Source organism: Rhinatrema bivittatum, chromosome 13 (assembly GCF_901001135.1).
Source record: "Rhinatrema bivittatum chromosome 13, aRhiBiv1.1, whole genome shotgun sequence".
Lineage (NCBI taxonomy): Eukaryota > Metazoa > Chordata > Amphibia > Gymnophiona > Rhinatrematidae > Rhinatrema > Rhinatrema bivittatum.
The window spans coordinates 45,610,305-45,633,530 of NC_042627.1; the positions used below are offsets into that span (position 1 = coordinate 45,610,305).

The 23,226-nt window shown below is 44.6% G+C and overlaps 1 protein-coding gene across 5 annotated transcripts in view; it reads right to left on the minus strand.

Moving 5' to 3' along the window:
- Nucleotides 1-2,191: 2,191 nt before the first annotated feature.
- Nucleotides 2,192-23,226, minus strand: part of CGNL1 (cingulin like 1) — a 231,078-nt gene continuing 210,043 nt past the window's right edge. For 2 of the 5 annotated variants that reach the window (XM_029574341.1, XM_029574342.1), the window contains exons 20-21: nucleotides 6,028-6,132; nucleotides 2,192-2,428 (exon numbers count right to left, since the gene is read on the minus strand). In XM_029574341.1, coding sequence (XP_029430201.1) covers nucleotides 2,377-2,428; nucleotides 6,028-6,132 — 157 coding nt within the window. In that variant the 3' untranslated portion in view covers nucleotides 2,192-2,376. Of the gene's footprint in view, nucleotides 2,429-2,458; nucleotides 6,133-23,226 lie in introns of those variants that run through there. The other 3 variants (XM_029574345.1, XM_029574343.1, XM_029574344.1) reach the window with 2 other exon arrangements.

The window sequence follows — 23,226 nt, forward strand, 5'->3', positions numbered from 1 at the left end:
GTTCTGGCAACCCCCTCCCTCCCCCCTGAGCTTGCACTGCCTTCACAGCATAGCCATTGTTTTTCTTCCCCAATTGGGCAGCCCCCCCCCCCCTCCAGGACTATTCAAGTTCCCCTGTGGGCCCACCCCCCAGTTTGCTCACCCCTGGCTTAAGCTATTAACAATGCTTTCGAGGCGATTACTGATGCCACTAGGAGCAGTAATTGTACTGCAGCTCCAGTGGGATGGGGTCCTACCAATTAAGACCATTTGAATCATCAAAGGGGAGCTAGCCTGACACTTTTTTTTATAACATTACAAGGGCACAGGTGCACTGGCTTGATTTTGATGTCCATGTAGAGGAGAGCAGGGGGGCCATGGCCACGGGGATGGACTTAGCATTTGTTTTTAAATATGCCTGCTTTTATGTGGCTATATTGTTTGAATACATTGCATAAGCTTAAAGTTATCTGGCTACCTTTATTGGATAACTTTAAACTAAACTGCTAATATTCAAGGGGGGCCAGGAGAGGTGGCTGTCAGCAGGTTAGGAAAAGGGACGCTCAATTTTACAAGCGTGTTTTCCTAAGCTGTGCACAGCTCGTTGATTGAGCGTCCCTTTTCCTAATCCGTGGCTGTGCACAGCTTAGGAAAACAGATGCGTATTAGATGGGGTTTGGGAAGGCAAGCCTTCCCGAACCCCATCTAATACGCATCACCAGCAAACACTCGACTCAGTAGCTGTATATATTGTACACTGTACATATTGTATATTTGTATATTATTAACCTCTTCTATCTCTCTTTAATTCCTCCACCCCAGTTCAACAGCCCTTGTTAATTGTAACTGCATCTCTTCATCACGTTTATTTATGTTCGTTGTTGTATTCATCGCACCCCTGTTTTTTTATGTAAACCGACATGATGTGAATTTTTTCATGAATGCCGGTATAAAAAAACCTTAAATAAATAAAATAAATGCTTGTAAAATTGAGCATCCCTTTTCCTAACCTGCTGACAGCCACCTCTCCTAGCTCCCTTGAATATTGGCAGTTTAGTTTAAAGTTATCCAATAAAGGTAGCCAGATAACTTTAAGCTTATGCAATTTTTTTTGTTTTGGGTTTTTTTTAGGGTTTATTTTTTTTCGGTTCCTCAGACTTAATATTGCTATGATATTAAGTCGGAGGAACTACAGAAAAGGAGTATTTTCTGCTTTTCTGTAAACATTTTGGGCTCAAGAACTAACACCCGAGGATAAAAATGCACGTGCCGGGCGCTAACCCCCATTTTGCATCGGAGTTATGGACGCACATCCAAAATGTGGATCCAATCGCATGTTGAGCCCTGCACGAAGGCCAGCGCACAGTATTGCATTGGCCTGAAAGATAGCCAGGTTTAAAGTTACTTTATTGGGGATAGCTTTAGCCAGATAAGTTATCCATTTGGACTTTTTTGAAAACTAGCCTCATGATGTCTTATTCTGTTGAATGTTTTTAGGGTATATTGTTATTTTTGATTGTGCACTTTTTTGTTGAATTTGAAAATCTAAATAAAGTCCCTAGGCTGTCTAGGCTGACCATTTTCTTTCCTCTTCTAACACATCAAACCTTCCTTAATCTCTGGCTTGACTCTCACTTCCCTTCTCAGCTTACCACATGCTTTCTTGAATTCTGGTACTGGTTTTGCATCGGACTCCAATGGCAAGCTGCGCCATGCACCCACCACCCTGAGAATTCATGTGTCGCTATGCCAGTCCGGCGACCAGGAAGATCCCCGGGGTTGTGAACAGGGCCTGTCCCAGCTCCAGTGCTATAACTTCCTCTTCCTGCACAGGCACAGCTTTGCATATCAGCATTCGGAGGCCTCACTCTGGCTAATTCGCCCCCAGGTCCTGCACCCCTTGCTATATAGGTCTGAAAGGGTGATGGCTTCTTCTTCTATAGCATCTTTTTCTACTGCAAAACATTTGCATCTTGCATTCTATTTATACCTTAAAGACATTGCCCGCTTTTTATTATATCCCCTTCCCCCAAATCTTCAAGCGTAACATATTTAGGTCCTCAAGTTGTATCATTTTGGTAGCCTAGACTCTTTATATGTGACAAAGGTAATTCTGGTTCTCCAGAAACCACTGCTCAGTAGTAGCACCTGGGAACTTTAGGTAAGTGCCATTAGTTTATACGCATGTTGGATCATGCAGAGGCATCATACACCTCCAAACAAAATTTTTTTCCGTTGCTTTATTGCTAATCATCCAATGAGATCATAGAAATTGCCAATCAGCACTTCTGAAGTGGAGCATGATAATTATTCTCATGTCTACACAAGCCTCATTGAGGGAGAGACAGATTTTAGTGAAGATTTCAGGGCTGGCATGTTGCTCTTTTCTTAACATTGTCAAGGCATCTCTAAAGTCCAAAGAGTACATAACTTCTCCAAAGAACAGCTTCTGAAATGCAACAAAAGAAAGAAACTTTCATAAGTTTTGGGTGATAAGTTTATTTCACTCTTGCAGCCCGGTGTATTTGGAAGTAGCTAAAACATTGATTAAAAAAGGAACTTATTAAGATGTAGCTTAAGTAAGAATTTCAACAAAAAATAATTCATATTACCATATTAATAAAATCAAAACAGGCCACCAGTCTCATGATTGTCAATAACAGTGCAATATTATCATTTTTAAAAGAGAAAAAAGTCATCTTATGAAAGAACAACACAGGTCAGTTATGAGTTTGTTTCAGTAAATATCTGTTTGAATACCATATGTACAAGTGCCAAGAATAAGTTAATACTGTCCAGTTTACAATTCATTATAGTTTAACTGATCTCACTCAGCGGGGCCTGGTGTAGTAAGCAGCTTTCTCAGGCACGAAGAGGGAGAAACCTTGTTGCACGTTTAGCCCTTTGAATCCACCTGAAAGGACGAGGACACTGGTCTGTGGATTATGATCTCAATGATAAGGATGTTGCCACTTATGGGAGATCTAGGTTTGTTTGAAAATTCCATAAGAAAAATACTATGTATAAAGGTGACTGCTAATCCTAAGCAGATCAAACATGTGTGCAACTGCCCAAACACACTTTCATAAGAATCAGCGAAAATGTAATCAATCCATATCCAAAACCCTGCTGAGGTATAGTACTAATACTGGCCCTTTATTGGGTAAAATTCTTGTTAAGGTGTGCTTGGGATTTTGCACTTGTCTGTAACCACCTGAGATCTCCTATACTTCATCTTTGCTCTCCCTGCGTGTCCTCTGCGATATGGCCAGCACTTAAGTGCCACTCATAGCTACTCCACCCTTCATTCCCTTGCACAGACGATTGCAGGTCATACCCATAGGAACCATTAGTTGGCTCACCCAATACAATGTACTTATATTTATTTATTTATTTATTTATGTATTTATTTAAAGTTTTTCTATACCGGCATTCGTGATACAATCACATCATGCCGGTTTACAGGAAACAAGGGGGTGTAAAAACAGAACATTGAACAAGTGCATAGAACCGTAAAGTTACATTAAACAAGGTTTTTTCTAACTGGGGGAGGAAAGAGTTAGATGAAAGAGTTAATTATCAGCTAATCAGCTAAAAAAAAAAAAAAAAAAAAAAGTTCATTATGGCTTATTTTATTTGGCAGCAGATTTTCAATAGGTCAACTATGAAGCAGCAAAATTAATTAAAAAACAAACAAACCAGCATGAACTCTATTAACATGTTTGATGTAGAGCTTCTGCAATATTTCTCTTCATATAGGAAGGAGGAAAAAGCAGAATTTAAAATACAAAACTTCTAGGAAAGCAGAAGCTGCACCACTGATATATGCTGCAAAATACAAAACATGCAGAGCAGCTCAGAATGGAAATGCTGAGTCAATTTTTTAATGAAACATTTTTCCGATAGGAAGAAAAGCAGAAGAAAATTTCACACAGTCATCTTGCATAAATTTAAGAAATCTGTTGCCAAAAAGCTCACTATAATCCTTATTTCTAATTCTAGCAAGCATTTATCCACTTACATAAAAAACAGGTCCTAGTGGTCCATTAAAGAACTATAAACAAGTCTTCCAGTATTGTAAAAAGGTTTTTGTTTTTTTTTTCAGTTTTAGCAAAAGAGATGCTGCTATTCCGGTTTATGGATCTTACATATAATTTGTGCATATAATTCCCTTATGATTACCAACAGCATTTTGAAACCTATCAATTGTGCCATGAAGCTGTCCAAAAATATTTTGGAGTGGGGGCTGGGGTTTCCCAGCCTGGTGGCTCAGTGGCTGGGCTATCCACTTCCATACAGAGAACCTGAGTTTGGCTCCCAAGTCAGAACTCTGCTTCATGAGCTGACCGCGGCTTGGATGCCGCAGAGACAGCGCTCACAGGCCCTTGGGTCAGGCAGCCTGGGACATCACACAGTGGTAACTGAGTGGCTGGATTTGGGGCCACGACTGTAAGGAATCTTGGTGTGTGGCCCTCAGTTGAGGAATGCTGCTACAATGACTGGGCTGAGTAAGATGGGAGGGGACACACAGTAAAGGGCATAGCAGGGAAACCCTGGTGGATGTGCATCTCCTGTGATTCGTGACCTCAGCGATATTATTGCAATGGTGGCACAGCCTAATTATACAGTACAGAGCTGTGATGGAGTCATATAACTACCAGTGACAGATTTATGATTTTGCCTCTCCTAGGCACTGTTGGGGCTGTCACCTCTTCCTCCCACATACATGAGACAACACAGCAGAAGGTCTAAGGTGCAGTCCTCTCTGCTATGCTTTATCTGCTCCAGGCTCACCTCCTCCCCTCATATCCCTGAATACAAGAAGGAAAGAGGCTGGATTAAGAAACAGAGCGCTCCCTGCTGTGGCCTCACCCCTCCTCCTCCAGTTCCCTGGCTCCTGCACAGGACAGGAAGAGAGAGACTGGAATAGGGCAGGTTTTGTTTTGCTCTGTCCCCACTCAGCCTCACTCCTCCCCTCCCCATGGCTGGAAGGGGGAAACACTGGAGCAGGAAGCAGGTGGCTGGGCACAGCTGAGAGAGATTCAGAACAGCTGCTCTGCTGTGCCCCAGAATTTTGCCACTCTAGGCACAAGCCTAGTGTGCCTACTGGCAATCACGGGCCTGATAAATACTGTTGATAATTTTGTAGGATTACACAAATAACGCATTTGTTTTTATTTTGCATTTTCAGCAACCTCACTCAAACGAATGTAACACAGCAAAAACAGATTCTAATCACACTGTTTTAGTCGTTTTAAATGAGGTCTCTCAGGGTTGGGACAGGATGGAATAGAGCATTCATGGTACCCAGTCAATGGATTACAACGAAAAGAAAGATGACTCACGGCAATTTAGAATATACAATTGTCTCTAGGCCAGAATATAGGCCTGATCTTTAAAACATTTAAATTTAATAAAATGGCACTATAAGTGTCAACAGTAAAATATATACAGTCTATGTATCTGGACATTTACTTTGGCTGCAGTTAAGGTAATCATTCAATGAAGTGAATGTTATCATACCTTTAAGTGATTGTTGCTAACATTTATGGAACCCTAACATCTGGGATGATTGAATAGCTTACTAATATATATATATATATCTCAGTATCCTTTACTTACAGCTATTTAATCGGGGGGTCCATAAATGTTAGCAATAATCACATAATGGTATGATAAAATTCACTTTAAATAGCTTCATTGAATGATTACCTTATCTGCAGCGAAAGTAAATGTCCAGATACATGTTTATCCCTAGGCTTTTACATATATCTTTGTAAATATAAAATATAAATATACATTACATCTAAATATATCGTAAAATAGCTGTATTCCCAGTACTCCATGGAAATGAGATACTGCCAGGCCAGGTTCCAGTGTCTGAAATCCCTTTATGGTTTTGGTTCCTTACATCTGCTGTTCTTTAAACATGTAGGGTGGTGGGGGTTTTGGTTTTTTGTTTTTTTTTTACACTACTACTTTTGTAGAACTAGAAATGAAAAATGTAATTCAGTTTAGCTCAGACCACTGTCCTTCGAGAATTTATACCCTGAAGAAGCAGCGTAGAGACTGTCTCCATCTGTACTGAAATCATCTTCATCGTCGTCCTCCTCAAGCTCATTCAACATTTTACTCTGTGAATTCCTGCGTCTGCTATAAATAAGAAGTCAAAAGAGAGAAACCATTAACAAGGAGGCATAAAACTAGGAGAAAAGGTCATGATTAGACTTCAAGATTAATGGCTGCAAGGTCCATGCCAGAGGCATAGCAGGGAGCCAATGCATGTGTGTTGTCTCCACTGTGTCCCCCCTTTCTCCCCCACCATCGCATCACCACTTGGCACCACTGTGTGGGATCTCTTTTCACTGGGGAAGGACAGGTACCCAGCCAGTACGTCAAACACAGGGACCCTCCGTGCAGGGCCAATGCTAACTTTTTTGCAGCCCTGTGTGAACAATTACAGTACTGGCCTTTCCTCATTCTGGGTTTTGTTTTGTTTTTTTACATTTTATTTGTATTCATTTACTAATCAGGGTCAGTGCAAGGATATGAGGCATCCTAAGTGAATCTTACAGCTTTATGCCCAGACTTCCCCCTAGGGGTGGGCATTCGTTTGCAACATATTGGTAATCCGCAACATATAGGGCCATAATCGTTGTATTCGTGGGGAAGCGAAACGTATCGTGATTCTCCACGAATACAACGAATCTTCACCGAATTATTCGGCCATCTAAAGGAGCGAATTTAAACAAACCCCCCACCCTCCTAACCCCCCCAAGACTTACCAAAACTCCCTGGTGGTCCAGCGGGGGTCCGGGAGCCATCTACTGCACTCACGCCGTCGGCTGCCGGTATTCAAAATGGCGCCGATAGCCTTTGACCTTACTATGTCACAGGGGCTACTGGTGCCATTGGTTGGCCCCTGTCACATGGTAGAAGGAATGGACGGCCAGCGCCATCTTGTGCTCCTACCATGTGACAGGGGCCCACCAATGACACTGGTAGCCCATGACATAGTAAGGGCAAAGGCTATCGGTGCCATTTTGATTACCGGTAGCCGACGGCCTGAGTGCAGACGATGGCTCCCGGACCCCCCGCTGGATCACCAGGGAATTTTGGTAAGTCTTGGGAGAGTCAGGAGGGTGGGGGGTTGTAGTTAATTAAATTTTAGCCGGGAAACGAATAAGAATGAACGCATGAACGTATCAGGGGCCCCCCTTGCCAAATGCAATGTATCTGCCCCCCGACGAATACGAATACCAAATGCAACGTATGTGGTCCCTCTGCACATCCCTACTTCCCCCACATCCCTACTTCCCCCCCACCATGGCCCTCTCCACACACAATTTCAAATTAAGCAAATATAATAAAAGATTTTACACGAAAAAGGACACTCAAAGTAGTCTTTTGAAATAAAAATATCACAACAGCATGTATATTATTACATTTACATGCACTGCTGTGGTGTCAACCAGAAAACCCTGTATAAAAGCCCAAAAGATCCTTGTAACACATATGGTATTAGGACTATTGTAATGCATGTTGGGTGTGGGCTTGGTCCTCAGAAAGCCATGAATAAACTAAACTACAATTACCATATAATAAACCTCCCATTCCAAAACAGCACTAACTGCCAGCACTCAAACAGTTACTATCCTATGAAAAGGTGACACTGCAAACATTACACCAGGCTCTAAAACACCAATATACCTCCTGTTAGGAAAACAGAACAAATCAAGCTTCCCTATACAGATCCCTACACAGAAATGACACATTAGCAGAATACTTAACCTCTATTACAAATGCAGAACACGGACAAACTCTTGCCAAATATAGAACAAAGAGACTATAAAATATAAATGGAAAAGTACAGACAAACTGACAAATCCTTGTGGATTTCACATTGCCAACAGTGCTGCTACTTTCATCTTTAACATGGCTATTTTCAGGGCTTATCAAGACCAGTGAACAAAAATTCATAAAATAAATTTCAAAGAGGTTTTATTGATGGAATACTCATCTCTCAATACCAGAGCATAAACTTTCTACAAATAATATATTTTATATTAGAAGTCGCTTTACTTTACTAAACCATTATTGTCTGAATATCTTTCCTTTTTTTTTTTTTTTAATTCTTTATTTATCCATTTTTAAAATACAATACAAGAATTACTTGCAGTACTGAAATTACAGAAAAGAGAATAAACATGAAAATCCAATACACAAAAAAAACATTTACACGGTAATCTCTCACAAATCTTTTCTGTATTCTTTATAAGAAAAATTAGAGAAGTATAACCCTCTTGAGCAGTCCAAATAAGAAAAAAATTTATATCTATGAAATTGTAAGGTAATCCTCCCAATTACTTTCTCCGCCATTTATTTTACTCCCAGGAGTGCTTTTAGATGTTCTGGATCTGTCTGATCTTTGATCTTAATTACACACTTGCAGGGGTATCGTAATAAAAATTGACCTCCTTGTTCTATTACATGATGTCTTAAATCGAGGAATTTCTTCCTCCTAAGCTGGGTAGTTTTTACAAGGTCTGGATAAATCCAGATCTTGTAACCATAATAAGTTTTGGATCTATTTCTAAAAAAATATTTTAGAATATTATCTTTATCTGAGATGAATGCTAACGTAATAAGCAAGTTTCCTCTTTTTTCAATAACAATCTCTTTCTGAGATTTTTCAAGGAAATCCGATAGATCTACCGAGATTTCTTTATTTGGATCTTCTAAATCTTTACTTTGTATTCCAGATTTTGTCTGCTCTCATTTTAGCAGAAGTGGAGGCATTGATGTAAAATGCTTTAACTATTGTGGGAGTACATTGTTCTGGGATCTTTAGAATTTGATTTACATAAGCTCTAAATAGATCTATTGGACCCATTTTACTTGTAATAGGAAAATTTATGATCCTCAAATTTAACATACGAGAATAATTCTCTATGTTTTCAATCTTCCTTTGTAATTCACCCTCAGTTTTAATTTGGTGAACTTGTACATTCTCTACTTTTAACAAACGTTGTTCCATATCATTTACTTGCTTCTGTTGAGCTGTCAATACTTCAGCATTACTTCTAACTACCAAACTGGTATCATTTACCACCTTCGTTAGATTTTTTATAGAAGAATCCAATTTAGTCAGATAAGTCCAAAGAGTCTCTAAAGTTACATTTGCAGGTTTAATTATTACTTCCTGAGCAAGCATTTGTTGGTTTCCACGGTACCATCTCTAACGTTGCCACCATGAAGCCTAGTAATCCTAGCCATAGTCCTGCCCTTATCACTGAGATCCTCTATGTCTGTTCTAATTCTCCAGATAAATTGTCTTGTTCTCTAATATTGCTGTATGCAACAAACCTCACTCCCAGATGATACATTTTAAGACAAGATTCTCCTAATTGTTGATCCAGGGATTTCACAATCCTAACTCTCACTGGTACATTGTCCAAGGAAAGATCATTTGTACACTAGATTCCCAAACACATAAGATATGTTATTCTAGGTGAGACCAATATTCTAATGAGCCCAGCATCCTGTTTCCGACAATGGCTAATTGAGGTCACTTGATGTACCAGGCGGATCCCAGTTGTAAGAGATGGTGAACCCCAAGTCTACCTGTTTAATAACTGTTAATGGACCTATCCTCCAGGAACTTGTCTAAACTTTTTTTAAACACAGCTGTATTATTCTGCTTTGACCACAACCTCTGGCAACAAATTCAGAAGCTTAACTCAGCATTTATTTGATATGTTATGCTTATTTCATTTGATATTCTGTTTTTCAACAAAAAGAATGCAGTTTATAATACTAAAACAAGAATTAAATAAAAACAGATCATCTCAGCAAATGATCACAAGACAATACATTACATAAAAATAGAATAAGTTAATCCAGAGTTCAAAATTTGTGAATAGTTAAAATAAGTTGTCCTGCAACTAATCTTTAAAAGACAGATTTAAAAGCAATGTTTTTAGTGCTCTCCTAAACTTCATGTAGTTTCCATGTGAATCTCTAAAGGAAGGGAGTTCCATATAGCCCTTGATAACGAAAAGTTGTTTGCCTTGTGCTTTCTAGCCTAATTAACATAGGGGCATGAAAATAAGTAGTTGCCATTGAGATGAACATAAGATCTCAGTGGCTCATAGGGTACCAAGGCTAAGCAGTGCTACTGCTTTGACAGCTCATGTAAAAAGCCTTAAAAACCAAAGATAAAACTTTTAACTTAATCCTCACAACTGGGAGCTGGTGAAGGTCCTCCAAAAGAGTGACATGGACAAACTTATGTGATCAAAAATAAGTTTTGCAGCAGAATTTTGGAGACATTGGATTCTCTGATGCAGTCACGGGAATACCTAGCTAGAGAGCATTACAATAATCTGTCAGTTAGAACCAGGGATTGGACTGAAATTTACAGATCCATCATGGCAGACTGGATAAGAGACGACAATTGTTCAGACAGAGAAAGTCTTGCATCCAATTTTATGCCTAAATGTAGTGACCGTATCCTTCCATGGTGTATCAACAGCAGATATCCGAGGACTTACATTCATAGAATTACTTCTTCTAGTAATCCACACAGACTCTGATCCACTAGGATTTGCTTTAAGCCTGTTTGTGGTAAGCCACTTGGGCAACCTGGTTTAAACAAAGATTAAAATCAGCAATGTTCTTAGGATGCTTTGGATCCATATAGGCAACTACCTGAATATCATCTGCCTATAAATAGTTGAAACCATGGGCTTTCATGATTGTCACCAGCAGAGCTACAAAAATATGAAACGGAATAGATGTCAGAGCAGAACCCTGAGGTCCACCACTACATATTTTTTATTTCACAATTTAACTGCTTCTTCCATTAGGCTACAAAGCAGTATACAACAGAAATATAATCTAAACAAAAAGCAACTGAGTACATAAGTAAAAAAAAAGCCAAATTGTACCAATTATGCAATATATAATCTTAAACAATAACAGACAGACAACAAACATGGATTACTAAACATAAAACACTTGATTACTTCTGCTCCAAAGTGTCTATGTAATCATTCAAAGCATTTAACGAAAAGCCAAGACCGTGAATTATCCCAACTGCTCCAGCAGAACAAGATTTAAAGCAGGTTAAAACTATTCCTTCCAAAACCAGATCAACAAATCTTGAGATCAGAAACTGATGATAGATATTATCAAGAGCAGCAGCAAGAGCATCACTTCCCCTATCAACATTTAGCAGAATTTTGTTTAGTGCAGTTTCAGTGCTATGACCCTCCCTTGGATGCAACACAGTTATCTAGAAATCTCTGTAATTAGCATCAGAGCTTTCAATCACTTTTTTCATAAAATGGGATGTTGGAACAAGGTTGATGACTGCCAGTATCACAAGGATTTAGATATTCTTTTTTTCAATAATGGCACCTTACAGACCCACTCCCCTGCAACTGAAAAGTCTTCTCTCTTTGCTAAAAGGTTCACTCTCTTATCTAAATGTGAAAAAAAACAACCCCCAGATGTTTACCTTCTACTTATAACCCTATCAATTAAGCCTGGTTTTTGCATTGTTTTTATTTTATTATCTATGTTACACTATAAGCCACCCTGAGCTTAGGAGAGCACAAGTAAGAAATACAGTAAATAAAATAAAGCCTTAGAGGAAAACCAACCACTGCTTAAGTCAACCACTTTTTACAGCAGTTTCCATATGCCTGTTCATGCTGTCCTTTGGGGATGCTGCTCCCTCTACCGAAAGTGTTATATTTTGATAATCCTGACACAGCACCACCCATCTCGGAGACTGCGCCCCACTAGGTCATTTCTTTTATCAGCACCCTGATCAACTTGGAAAGACTTAAGGATGGGTCCTATAGTGGCTCAGTTCGTCCCATTATGATCACCCTTACCATAGGGTAAATTACAAAGACATCTTGGATCAGAAAGCCTCCCAGTACAGGATCTGCCTTCCCATCCTTCTCAGACTCCTTTGCCTCTATCACAAAGACCAATGTCACCAATATGGTTAACAGGTCTCCCCAAGATCCCTCGAATTACCAAATCTTTCAACCTCTTCCTCTTCTGGGTCAAGGGGATCCCTCTGAATGGTCTGAAGTTGCGAGAAGTCTTGAGAAGAATCCCAATGACTATGCCCTCTAGGAGGTTCCCTAGACTTCTCAATCATTCACTCTCAGCCCAACAAGGGTGCCAACATACAGCAAAGATTTTTAAGTCAATTTTTAAAGAAATCTTTTAAATGCACATAAAAACGTCTATAAGTTGTTGCAAAGAGAAATCCTGCCTTACCAATTTCTAGATTTTTTTTGAAGATACAAATATGTGGATAAAGATGAGCCAGTTGATGTAGTGTATCTGAATTTTCAGAAGGCATTTTGACAAAGTCCCTCATGAGAGAATCCTCAGGAAATTGGGAGGTCACAAGATAGGAGGCAGTGTCCTATTGTAGATTGGTAATTAGATAAATGTCAGGAGAGGAGTGTCACAGTGATCATAAATGATTTGGAGTGTCATAAATGATTTGGAAAAGGGAACAGCGAATGGCATGATCAAATTTAGATAACACAAAATTGTTTTGAGTTGTTAAAACAGCAGCAGATTGTGAGAAACTGCAGGGCTGTTCAACTTGGAGAAGAGACGGCTGAGGAGGGATATGATAGAGGTCTTTAAGATCATGAGAGGTCTTGAACGAGTAGATGTGACTCGGTTATTTACACTTTCGAATAATAGAAGGACTAAGGGGCATTCCATGAAGTTAGCAAGTAGCACATTTAAGACTAATCGGAGAAAATTCTTTTTCACTCAACGCACAATAAAGCTCTGGAATTTGTTGCCAGAGGATGTGGTTAGTGCAGTTAGTGTAGCTGGGTTCAAAAAAGATTTGGATAAGTTCTTGGAGAAGTCCATTAATGGCTATTAATCAATTTTACTTAGGGAATAGCCACTGCTATTAATTGAATCAGTAGCATAGGATCTTCTTAGTGTTTGGGTAATTGCCAGGTTCTTGTGGCCTGGTTTTGGCCTCTGTTGGAAACAAGATGCTGGGCTTGATGGACCCTTGGTCTGACCCAGCATGGCAATTTCTTATGTTCTTTGTGAGGCTAGGAGACTGGGCATCTAGAGGCAGATGCAATTTAATGTGGACAAGTGCAAAGTAATGCATGCTCTGGAACATTCATGCCCTGCCCCTTTTCCGCACATTCTGTGGCTCCTGCACGTGCATATATGCGCATAATTTTCCGGTTTTAAAATAAGAGTTCCTTACACTCGACCTATATGCTTGTGTATATGGGCCTTTTAATGCAAGCAACTCTTAAAATTCACCCCTTTGAGCACTAGTGTTTTGGAAGAAGTGAGACATACTAATGAATAAATATTTCTGACAGGACAAATAACCATTTTCTCGACAAGCCACTCAATTTCAGAAATCTCAATCATATACCCTCTCAGTCATCCTCTCCAAACTAAAGAGCCTAAGCTGTTTAGCCTTTCTTCCTAAGAGTTGTTTCATCCCCCCTTCTCTATAATTTTTCTAGTACTTTTTTGAGATGGGGCAACCAGAACTACATACAATATTCAATGTGCAATCGCACCATGGATCGATACAGAAGTATATTTCCAGGATTTCTTTTCTATTCCTTTCTGAATTCCTAGCCCTGTTTTTTTTTTTTTTTTTTTATTACTGCTATGCACTAAGCTGAGAATGCCAACATACTGTTCATGACAACTCCAACATCTTTTCCTCAATGGTGTCTCCTAATATTGAATCCAGCACCGTGTACACACAGTTAGGATTTTATCAATATAGGGATAGCTCTATACAGTGGGGGCAACTGTCAGCAAAGTAGGTCATTTGAAGGTTTACAGGTGCTTCAAGCAAATTTTCAAAAGAAAACTATGCAGGTATTTTCCCTTTGAAAAATTAGCTTCTTCAAGGTCCGTGGGTACAAAAGTGCCAGCACAATTTGCACCTTCATTAACTGTAGCCAGGGTGCACATGAGGATTTGAAAATCAAGGCTGGAGCCACAGGCCAGCTCAAATGAACCGCAGCAGACAAACCCAGAGGGAGTTGTACAGTGTCTGAAGCCCAGACATGTCAACCGCACCCTTGAGGACTCAGCTTGGTCCTCTAGGATTTAAAAGGGGGATTTACTGGGAGTGAGCAGTACAGGAGAGACTATAGCAAGAGATCCATGGTCTCCCCCCCTAACCTGTACCTCCTCACCCAGCTAAGCAGATTTTTACCTGAACTGAACTTCCCTGCTCAAGATTGGAAGTTAACTTGTAAACCTGCTGCACTCCAAGCACACAGAGAGAATTCACATTTGTTGTTGGAGGTGAAGTTAATCAAGTGTTTGATAGTTGTTTTGAAAATAAAAGGTTGAGATGATTCTGCAAGAGTTGTGGTTAGCCTTGTGTGGATGACAGCCTGACATCATGTTTCCACTAGGACTTCTAGTTAGTACCGTATTGCAGCCTGCCAGACAGACCTGCGTTTCCCACCAGGACTTCTAGCGCCTGTTGTGTCCATTGCTGCCTGACGTCTCCGCTCCGCCCACCTTACCTTGTTGGTGACTCCCTCCAGGGTTGATGGAAGGCTAGCTGCTGCGGCATCTCCACATCCTCCTCCTCCGGCGTTCCCGGACCGGCTCGACGCTACAAGCCGCCATGTTGACCAGATGCGTAAGGGCGCGCACACGTGTGGCCCGACTGATGTACTGGCGTTGGTGCGAACCTCAGGGGCATCCCCCTAAGATGATGTCATCAGCTCCAGATATTTAAGGTCTCAGTTTTCGCTAACAAGACAAGTTAGCAAGGGATATGTTTACCTAGTTTCCTCCAGGTCGCTGCAGATGGGATTCGCTCTCCGCAACCCTAGCTACTCTACCTCATCGGACTTCACTAGAGGTACCCGCTCCTTGGGGGCCTCACTCTCTCTTTTTCTTTTCAGGTCACAGTCTGGAACCGGTACTCGCTCCTCGAGGGCCCACGTCCCGGACAGGCTCCTGAATACCATTGCTGCTAAGAAGTCATCGCTGCTTACAACATTAGTGAGTTTCCATCTATCTCTCAGAGCTTTCCCTGGAACCAGGTACTCGCGCCTCGAGGGCCTACTGCATTCCAACTCCAGGGCTGCCTCAAGAGACTATGGTGTGAGTGTTATCATCAAGGACTTGTTCCAGAACTCTGCATATCCTATCTACTCACTTTCTTAGTTTCTCTTCAGCTCAGCCACCTTGGGATCGCTGTTCCAGTACCTGAGGGACTACACCCAGCCAGGTGCTTCCAGCTCACTACTGCCACCTCTGGTGATCTAATATATTGTCTAATAAAAGAACTAGTGTGTGTCTGTCTCCTCCACTAAGCCTAACCAGTGGTCCCTCTCGGGAGCTCCCCCGAGGGCGTGGGCACCTGCCACTGGTCCAAGGATCCACCCACAACTATTCTAAATAATAACAGATTGCAATCTCCAGCAACTCCGTCAATAACAGATTGCTATCTCTTAGCTTTAACAACAGAGCTCTAACAGATTGCTAACTCCCAGCTTTTCAACAGAGCTTTAATAACAGATTGAATAACAGCGCCTCAGATTACCCATTTATTCTGGCAGTCCCAACAAGTTGCTGAATCGTTCGAGTAAAGGGACTTTGAAACATGTGCTGCTAGATTGCACTTCTGCTCTCTTTTTCCTTTTTTTGCAATGAAGAATCCTTTGTGCTTATCCCATCAGTCCTTTCCCTTCCTGATCTTGCTTTTCCTCTTTCAATAAGCTTTCTGCCATTCTGCTGTTCTTTTCAAAGTTTCACTCTTGAGATTCTTCAGCTTTCTTTCTCTGCTTGCCTTCCTTTTACGCCATTCCCAGCTTTTACCAGGGTTCCTTCCGAAACCCAGCATAAGTGCAGGGGGGGGGGGGGGAAGAGAGAGAGTGGCTGCTTCCTTCTGTTCTTCGAGCTGCCATCTCAGCTGGGAACCTTCCTTCGCAACTGCCTGGGGGTTTCCGCCTATTTCATATCCCCTCCTAACTCACCTGGCTCAGTCATTGCAGTAACAAATCCTCAGCTCTTTCCAGAACCCTGTAATCGCCACTGCAAGACAATTGGGGGAAGGGGGGGGTTGCTTCTCTCTCCCCCCCTCCAAAGTGGCCTGGGAAACAGAACACTTGACCCAGGGATTGAACCCAGCTCCTCTCCAAGGCAATGCACAGCACTGCCACTGAAATGAGCTGGTCACCCACCAGAGCACTCCTGGTCAGATAGGTACCACTGTTACTCAGTGACTGGGACACGCTTCCCTCCCCTCAAGGAGCTGTGAACTCTGCCCCCAACAGCATCCTCAGCCCTGGCTTTACACTAAACAGGTACACTTCCAGCATTATTACCTGACTGTTGTGATGGTACCCCCCCAAACGACGGTATAGGAAATCAATCAATAAATAAATAATGCTGGAAGCAGCTGGGATGGCAGAGCACAGCGATCCCAACAGGAGGACAGGGCCCATGTTTAACGGTAACAGGTGGGTAGGAGGACTTCAGCCTAGGGTGGGGGAGGGGGTGGCTGTAGGGGAAAACAGAAGTCAAAGTTACAATTTTTAAGTGAGGAGGGAGGGCAGAGGCTTGAGCTGGAAGTAATCTTGTTGTGGCAGTTTATACTTTTTTTTAGGCTTTTCCTTTTTTTTTTTTTTGACAGCAGAGGACAGAGCATGGTAGTGCATTGGACCAGGAGGCCCACAACTTTTATTTTTTCCCTAAGATGCATTACTTGCCCAGATCTCTCTGAAGAGATCCAGGTAACTAGCAAGTTATCTAGCCACACGAGGCCAGATAACTTTAGACCTGCTCTGAAGGAGGCCTAAAGTTATCTGGTTAACCCAAGCTGGGTATCACTAGAACCACCGGTGCATGTTTTCGTGCATTTGCGAACTATAAATGCTTGCACAATCGGTAAAAATTATTGCAGCGATTGAAACCATGAATTTTAATCATTTATGCTGTCCTTCAATTTCTGATAATCTGAACCCTTTCCTGCCTTTTGGTTTTCCTAAAAACAAAAAAAAAAACCCTAAAACCTGAAACACTCTAGAACCACAGACTGCACATTTCGTGCATTTGTACATATTTCCTGTATTATGCTGACTTTCAGCTTGTGGTATCCCATGGTTTAGAACCTCTGCTACACATACAATGTTGAGATTACTTACCTGATAATCTCCTTTTCCTTAGTGTAGACAGATGGACTCAAAACGAATGGGTATAGTATGCTCGTGCTAGCAGTTGGAGACGGATCTGATGTCAGCACGGGTATATATACCCCCACAGGAAGCGTAGCAACTCAGTAATCTTCCTTGCAAAAGCTGTTATGGATGTATGTGTACTGACGATCAATGAATTAGTGAAACAGGATTCCCCTGACCGATTGATAGTAGCTGGAGACCGCCAGCATTCACAACCGGAAGGCAACGACACCTGGCAAAGGGGACGCTCTTATGTAAGAAAATGACATGGCCCACCTCGAATCGGTGAAACCCATGTATACCGGCAGCCTGGGCGGGATGCTGAGTCCATCTGTCTACACTAAGGAAAAGGAGATTATCAGGTAAGTAATCTCAACATTTCCTAACGTGTAGCCAGATGGACTCAGAACGAATGGGATGTACAAAAGCTTTACTCCCAGCCTGGATGGGAGGCTGCCTGAGGACCGCGTAGGACTGCCCTCGCAAATGCTGTGTCCTCCCTGGCCTGGACATCCAGACGGTAGAACCTGGAGAAGGTATGGAGGGAGGACCATGTCGCCACTTTACATATTTCTGCAGGCGACAGCATCCTGGATTCTGCCCAAGATGCTGCTTGGGCTCTGATAGAATGAGCCTTGACTTGTAGAGGCGGTGACTTCCTGGCCTCTACGTAAACTGCTCTGATAACTTCTTTAATCCAGCGGGCGATGGTGGGCCGAGAGGCCGCATCACCTTGTTTCTTTCCGCTGTGCAGGACGAAGATGGTCCGTCTTTCGTACTTCTTGTGTCAATTCCAGATATCTGGGCAGCAATCTGCCGATGTCGAGATGGCGTAGTAAACGCCCTTCTTCGGATTTCTTCAAACCCGCCGTAGTAGGCAAGGATATGGTTTGGTTAAGGTGAAAGTGTGAGACCACTTTAGGTAGAAAGGAGGGAACCGTGCGAAGATGGATCGCCTCAGGAGTGATCCTGAGAAAGGGATCACGGCAGGACAGCGCTTGTAGCTCTGAGATGCGGTGCGCCGAACACACTGCCAGCAGAAACACCATCTTCAAAGTTAGAGAACGGAGAGACAGGCCCCGAAGGGGTCTGAAGGTGGATCCTGCGAGGAAATCCAAAACTAGGTTGAGGTTTCACAGGGGCACAGGCCACTTTAGTGGCGGACGAATGTGCTTGACTCCTTTCAGGAAACGAGAAACATCTGGATGCGTGGCAATGGTCTTGCCATCCCTCCTGGGACCGTAGCAAGACAGCGCAGCCACCTGAACCTTGATGGAGCTTAGGGAGAGACCCTTCTGAAGCCCATCCTGTATAAAATCCACAACAATAGGAATTGTGGTCACATGTGGATTGGTGCCATGAGTGTCGCACCAGGCTTCAAACACTCTCCAGATCCTGACGTAGGTGAGGGATGTGGAAAACTTGCGAGCTCGGAGGAGTGTATCTATCACGGGCTCCGAGTAACCTCTTTTCTTCAGTTAAGCCCTCTCAATGGCCAGAACATAAGAGAGAATTGAGCCGGATCCTCGTGGAGGATGGGACCTTGACGAAGCAGGTCCCTGAGAGGAGGCAGGGGAAGGGGCTCCCCTGCCAGTAGTCTTCTCATGTCCGTGTACCAGGGTCTTCTTGGACAGTCTGGTGCCACTAGAAGAACTAGGCCCCGGTGCTTCTGAATCCTGTGGATGATGGCGCCCAGCAGAGGCCACGGAGGAAAAGCGTATAGCAGAGTCCCTGGAGGCCATGGCTGAACCAGGGCGTCAATCCCGTGTGAGAACGGAACTCGCTTGCGGCTGAAGTATCTGGGTACTTGAGCATTGGACTTGTCCGCTAGTAAGTCCATGTCCGGAATCCCCCAGTGATCCACAATCATCTGGAAGGCTGTGGGTGACAGCTGCAACTCTCCCGGATTTAGGCTTTCTCTGCTGAGGAAGTCTGCCGTGGTGTTGTCCTTCCCGGCAATGTGGACGGCAGAGATGTCCTGAAGATTCGCCTCTGCCCAAGCCATCAGCGGGGCTATCTCTAGAGATACCTGTCGGCTTCTGGTTCCGCCCTGACGGTTGATGTATGTCACCGTGGTGGCGTTGTCTGACATCACTCTGACTGCTCGGTTCCGCAGTCTGTGAGCAAATTGCAGGCAGGCTAACCGGACTGCTCGTACCTCTAGACGGTTGATGTTCCACCCTGACTCTTCTCTGTTCCACCGCCCTTGTGCGGTGAGTTCTTCGCAGTGTGCTCCCCAGCCGCTCAGGCTGGCATCTGTGGTGAGCAGAGTCCACATGGGGGAGGACATCTTTGATCCCCTGCTCGTGTGGTTGGACTGCAACCACCACCGTAACGGGGTCCGCACTCTGGCTGGCAGAGGTAGGTGCTTGGAATAATTCCAGAAGCGGGGGCTCCAGCGAGAGAGCAGGGAGCGTTGTAGAGGTCTCATATGGGCCCTTGCCCAGGGTACCACTTCCAGGGTGGATGCCATGAGGCCGAGAACCTGCAGATAATCCCAAGCTATGGGCCGGCTGGCTCCCATCAAGGACCGGAGACGCGTCTGAAGTTTTAACCTTCTCTTGGTAGTGAGACTGACTGTGTCTGCCTGGGTGTCGAACTGTACTCCCAGGTATTCCAGTGATTGGGAAGGCTGTAGGCAACTCTTGTTGAGGTTGACTACCCATCCCAGGCTTTCCAGAAGGGCGATCACTCTGTTGGTTGCCCGATGGTTCTCCTCTCTTGATTTCACCCTGATCAGCCAGTCGTCTAGGTAGGGATGGACAAGGATTCCCTCCCATCTGAGCGCCGCTGCTACCACTACGACCACCTTGGTGAAGGTCCGCGGCGCCGTGGCTAACCCGAAGGGCAGAGCCCGGAATTGGAAGTGGCATCCAAGAACCTTGAAGCGTAGGTAGCGCTGATGATCCGGATGGATCGGGATATGCAGGTAGGCTTCTGACAAGCCTAAGGCCGTGAGGAACTCTCCTGGCTGTACTACGGTCTTGACTGAGCGCAGAGTTTCCATGCGAAACCTCGGGACCCTTAAGTATCGATTGACTGACTTGAGGTCCAATATGGGCCGGAAAGTGCCCTCTTTCTTGGGTACCATGAAATAAATGGAATAGTGTCCAGAATTCATTTCCCAGGCAGGTACTGGGATGATGGCTTTCAAGGACAAGAGCCTCGCCAGGGTAGCTTCCAATGCTGCCTTCTTGTGTATGGGACATGAAGATTCCACAAACTTGTCCAGAGGGAGATGATGAAAGTCCAGATAATACCCCTCTCGGATGATGGCGAGGACCCACTGGTCCGACGTAATCTCGACCCATCTGGGGTAGAAGAGGGTTAACCTGCCCCCTATGGCTCCGTCCCCCGGATGGATCGGCTGATTCTCATTGTGAGGCGCGGCCGGAACCTGAACCCGAGCCAGCTCCCCTCTTGCGCTGCTTGATCCGAAAGGACTGGTTCCTGGCCTGAGGACGAGGCGCCTGGTAGCGACTCCTATAGGGAGTGAAGCGCTGGGAGCTTCTACCTCTGGAGGGCCTTGGAAAGGTGCGCTGGTTCCTTCTGAACCGATCTTCCGGCAGTCGAGGTACTGGAGAGGCGCCCCATGTGCTGGCCAGTTTATCAAGGTCGCTGCCAAACAGGAAAGAACCCCTAAAGGGCATTCTGGTGAGGCGTGTCTTCGAAGGAGCATCGGCTGACCAATTCCGTATCCAGAGCTGCCTCCTGGCTGCTACGGAGGATGAGACCCCCTTGGCTGTTGTACGACTAGGTCTGATGCAGCATCCGTGAGGAACGAGAGAGAGCTGCCGGAGCATTGTTCCTGACCTGTGACAAACAGGAACTCGTCACCACTGTGCAGCAGGTTGCGATCCGCAAAGATAGAGCTGCCACCTCAAAGGTCTGTTTCAGAATGGCGTCCAGTCGCCGGTCATGAGGCTCCTTGAGGGCCGCCCCCCCTCAACTGGAATGGTAGTGCGCTTGACCACAGCGCTAACCAAGGCGTCCACCTGAGGGCACTCCAACATCTCCTTGATTGCCGGTTCCAGGGGATACATGCCCGTCAGGGCCCGACCCCCTTTGAATGAGGCCACTGGTGCAGCCCATTCCAAATCTATCAGTTGCTGTGCTGCTTGCAAGAAAGGAAAATGGCGGGCTGTAGGATGAAGACCTTCCAGCAGTGGGTTCTTCGTAGAGGGCACAGTAGTGCTGGGACCTGTAATAGCCAACTCCGCCAGGCACTGAGATACTAGGTCGGAGAGATCCTCCTTAGGGAAGAACCGTCTCATGGTTCGATATGCCTCAATCCCTGAGGGAAGTTCCCCCTCCTCCGGAACTTCCGGAACCCTGATGTCTCCTCGGACTCATCCTCCGAGACATCAGGGTCCGCCTGAACCGGACTGCTCGGAGGAGGGTGCCCATGATAAGGGCGCGAAGGTCCAGGGGCAGGATCGGCTGGAGTAACAACAGGAGCGGCCGCAGCAGCAGGGCCTGGACGGGAAGCTGATTGCATCTATACAAAGGCATGAATCCCCTTAAAGAGATCCACCCAGGAAATGGAAGTGGTCTCTAATCGTCGGGGTACCAGGTCCCCCGGGATTCCAGGTTGTTCGAAACTGCCCGCTAGATCCGGGGTGGCACCTGGGGCACTGTCAGCAAACCTTGGTTGAGACTGGTCCTGGCCCGAGGCTCCCACTGCCTCCTCACATTGGGCACAAAGGGAGTCTGGCTCCTCGCTATGCGTGGCTCTAAGCTGGCATGCTGAGCAGAGGCCGAGGGCTTTAATGCCGGAATCAGGAGGCGCTGCCGCTGAAGACGCTGAGGCGTTCTGTTCCATCGCGGCTTGGGAATGTAGCGCTGAGGAATATACACCCAATACAATATGCGCTCAATAGTATGCGGCAGCAATATGCGCTTAATAGAACAGGCGCTCAATAATATGCGGCAGCAATATGCCTTAATACAACAGGCGCCCAATAATATGCGGCAGCAATATGCGATTAATAGAACAGGCGCTTAACAATATGCGGCAGCCATATATGCTTAATACAACAGGCGCTCAATAATATGCGGCAGCAATATGCGCTTAATACAACAGGCGCTCAACAATATGCGGCAGCAATATACGCTTAATACAACAGGCGCTTAACAATATGCGGCAGCAATATACGCTTAATACAACAGGCGCTCAATAATATGCGGCAGCAATATACATTCAATAATATCCAATATGCGCTCATTAATATGCGGTCAGCAATATACTCTCAATGATATCCAATATGCGCTCATTAGTATGCGGTCAGCAACATACGTTCAATGATATCCAATATGCGCTCATTAGTATGCGGTCAGCAATATACGCACAATGATATACAATATGCGCTTAGTCATAGACAGGCGCCTATCATGGGCGCTCAATACCTGAACAAGGCCAACAAAATAGCGCTCTCCACGGCATGCCGCTTACAGGCCACGCCGCCGATCCTCGTCCCTCGGAGACCAAAAAGTAAGAGATGTACGCCTTACCTGATCCTCGGCGCTTCCCGGCTGTAACCCGGGCGGTCTCCGGCTGCGGGGGGAGAGGGCAAGTACCTTCACCGCCGCGCTTGAGGAATTTCACCCGCTGCCTCTGAGCCGCCGAACTCGTCTCGCTCGGGGCTAAGTCCACGCCGGGACCGAGGCGCCTTTCAGCTTGACCCGAGCCCTTCACGCTCGGGGGCTAGATCCCTTCCGCGATTCGGCCACCGGACCGAGGCCTAGACCTCCGAGGGATTGCAGAAATCACCCCGGGAAACTCAACTGGGGGAGGGACCTTAGGGTATCACCGCAGGAGTGCGGGGCTCGATGTTCCTGGAGAAATTTTAGTAAGTAGAATAGAGAAAGTAGAAAATAGAAAGTAGTATTGGAAAACACGCTCTGCGAGCGTGCAGGTACTCCAAACTGCTTTGGAGACGGAAATTACTGAGTTGCTACGCTTCCTGTGGGGGTATATATACCCGTGCTGACGTCAGATCCGTCT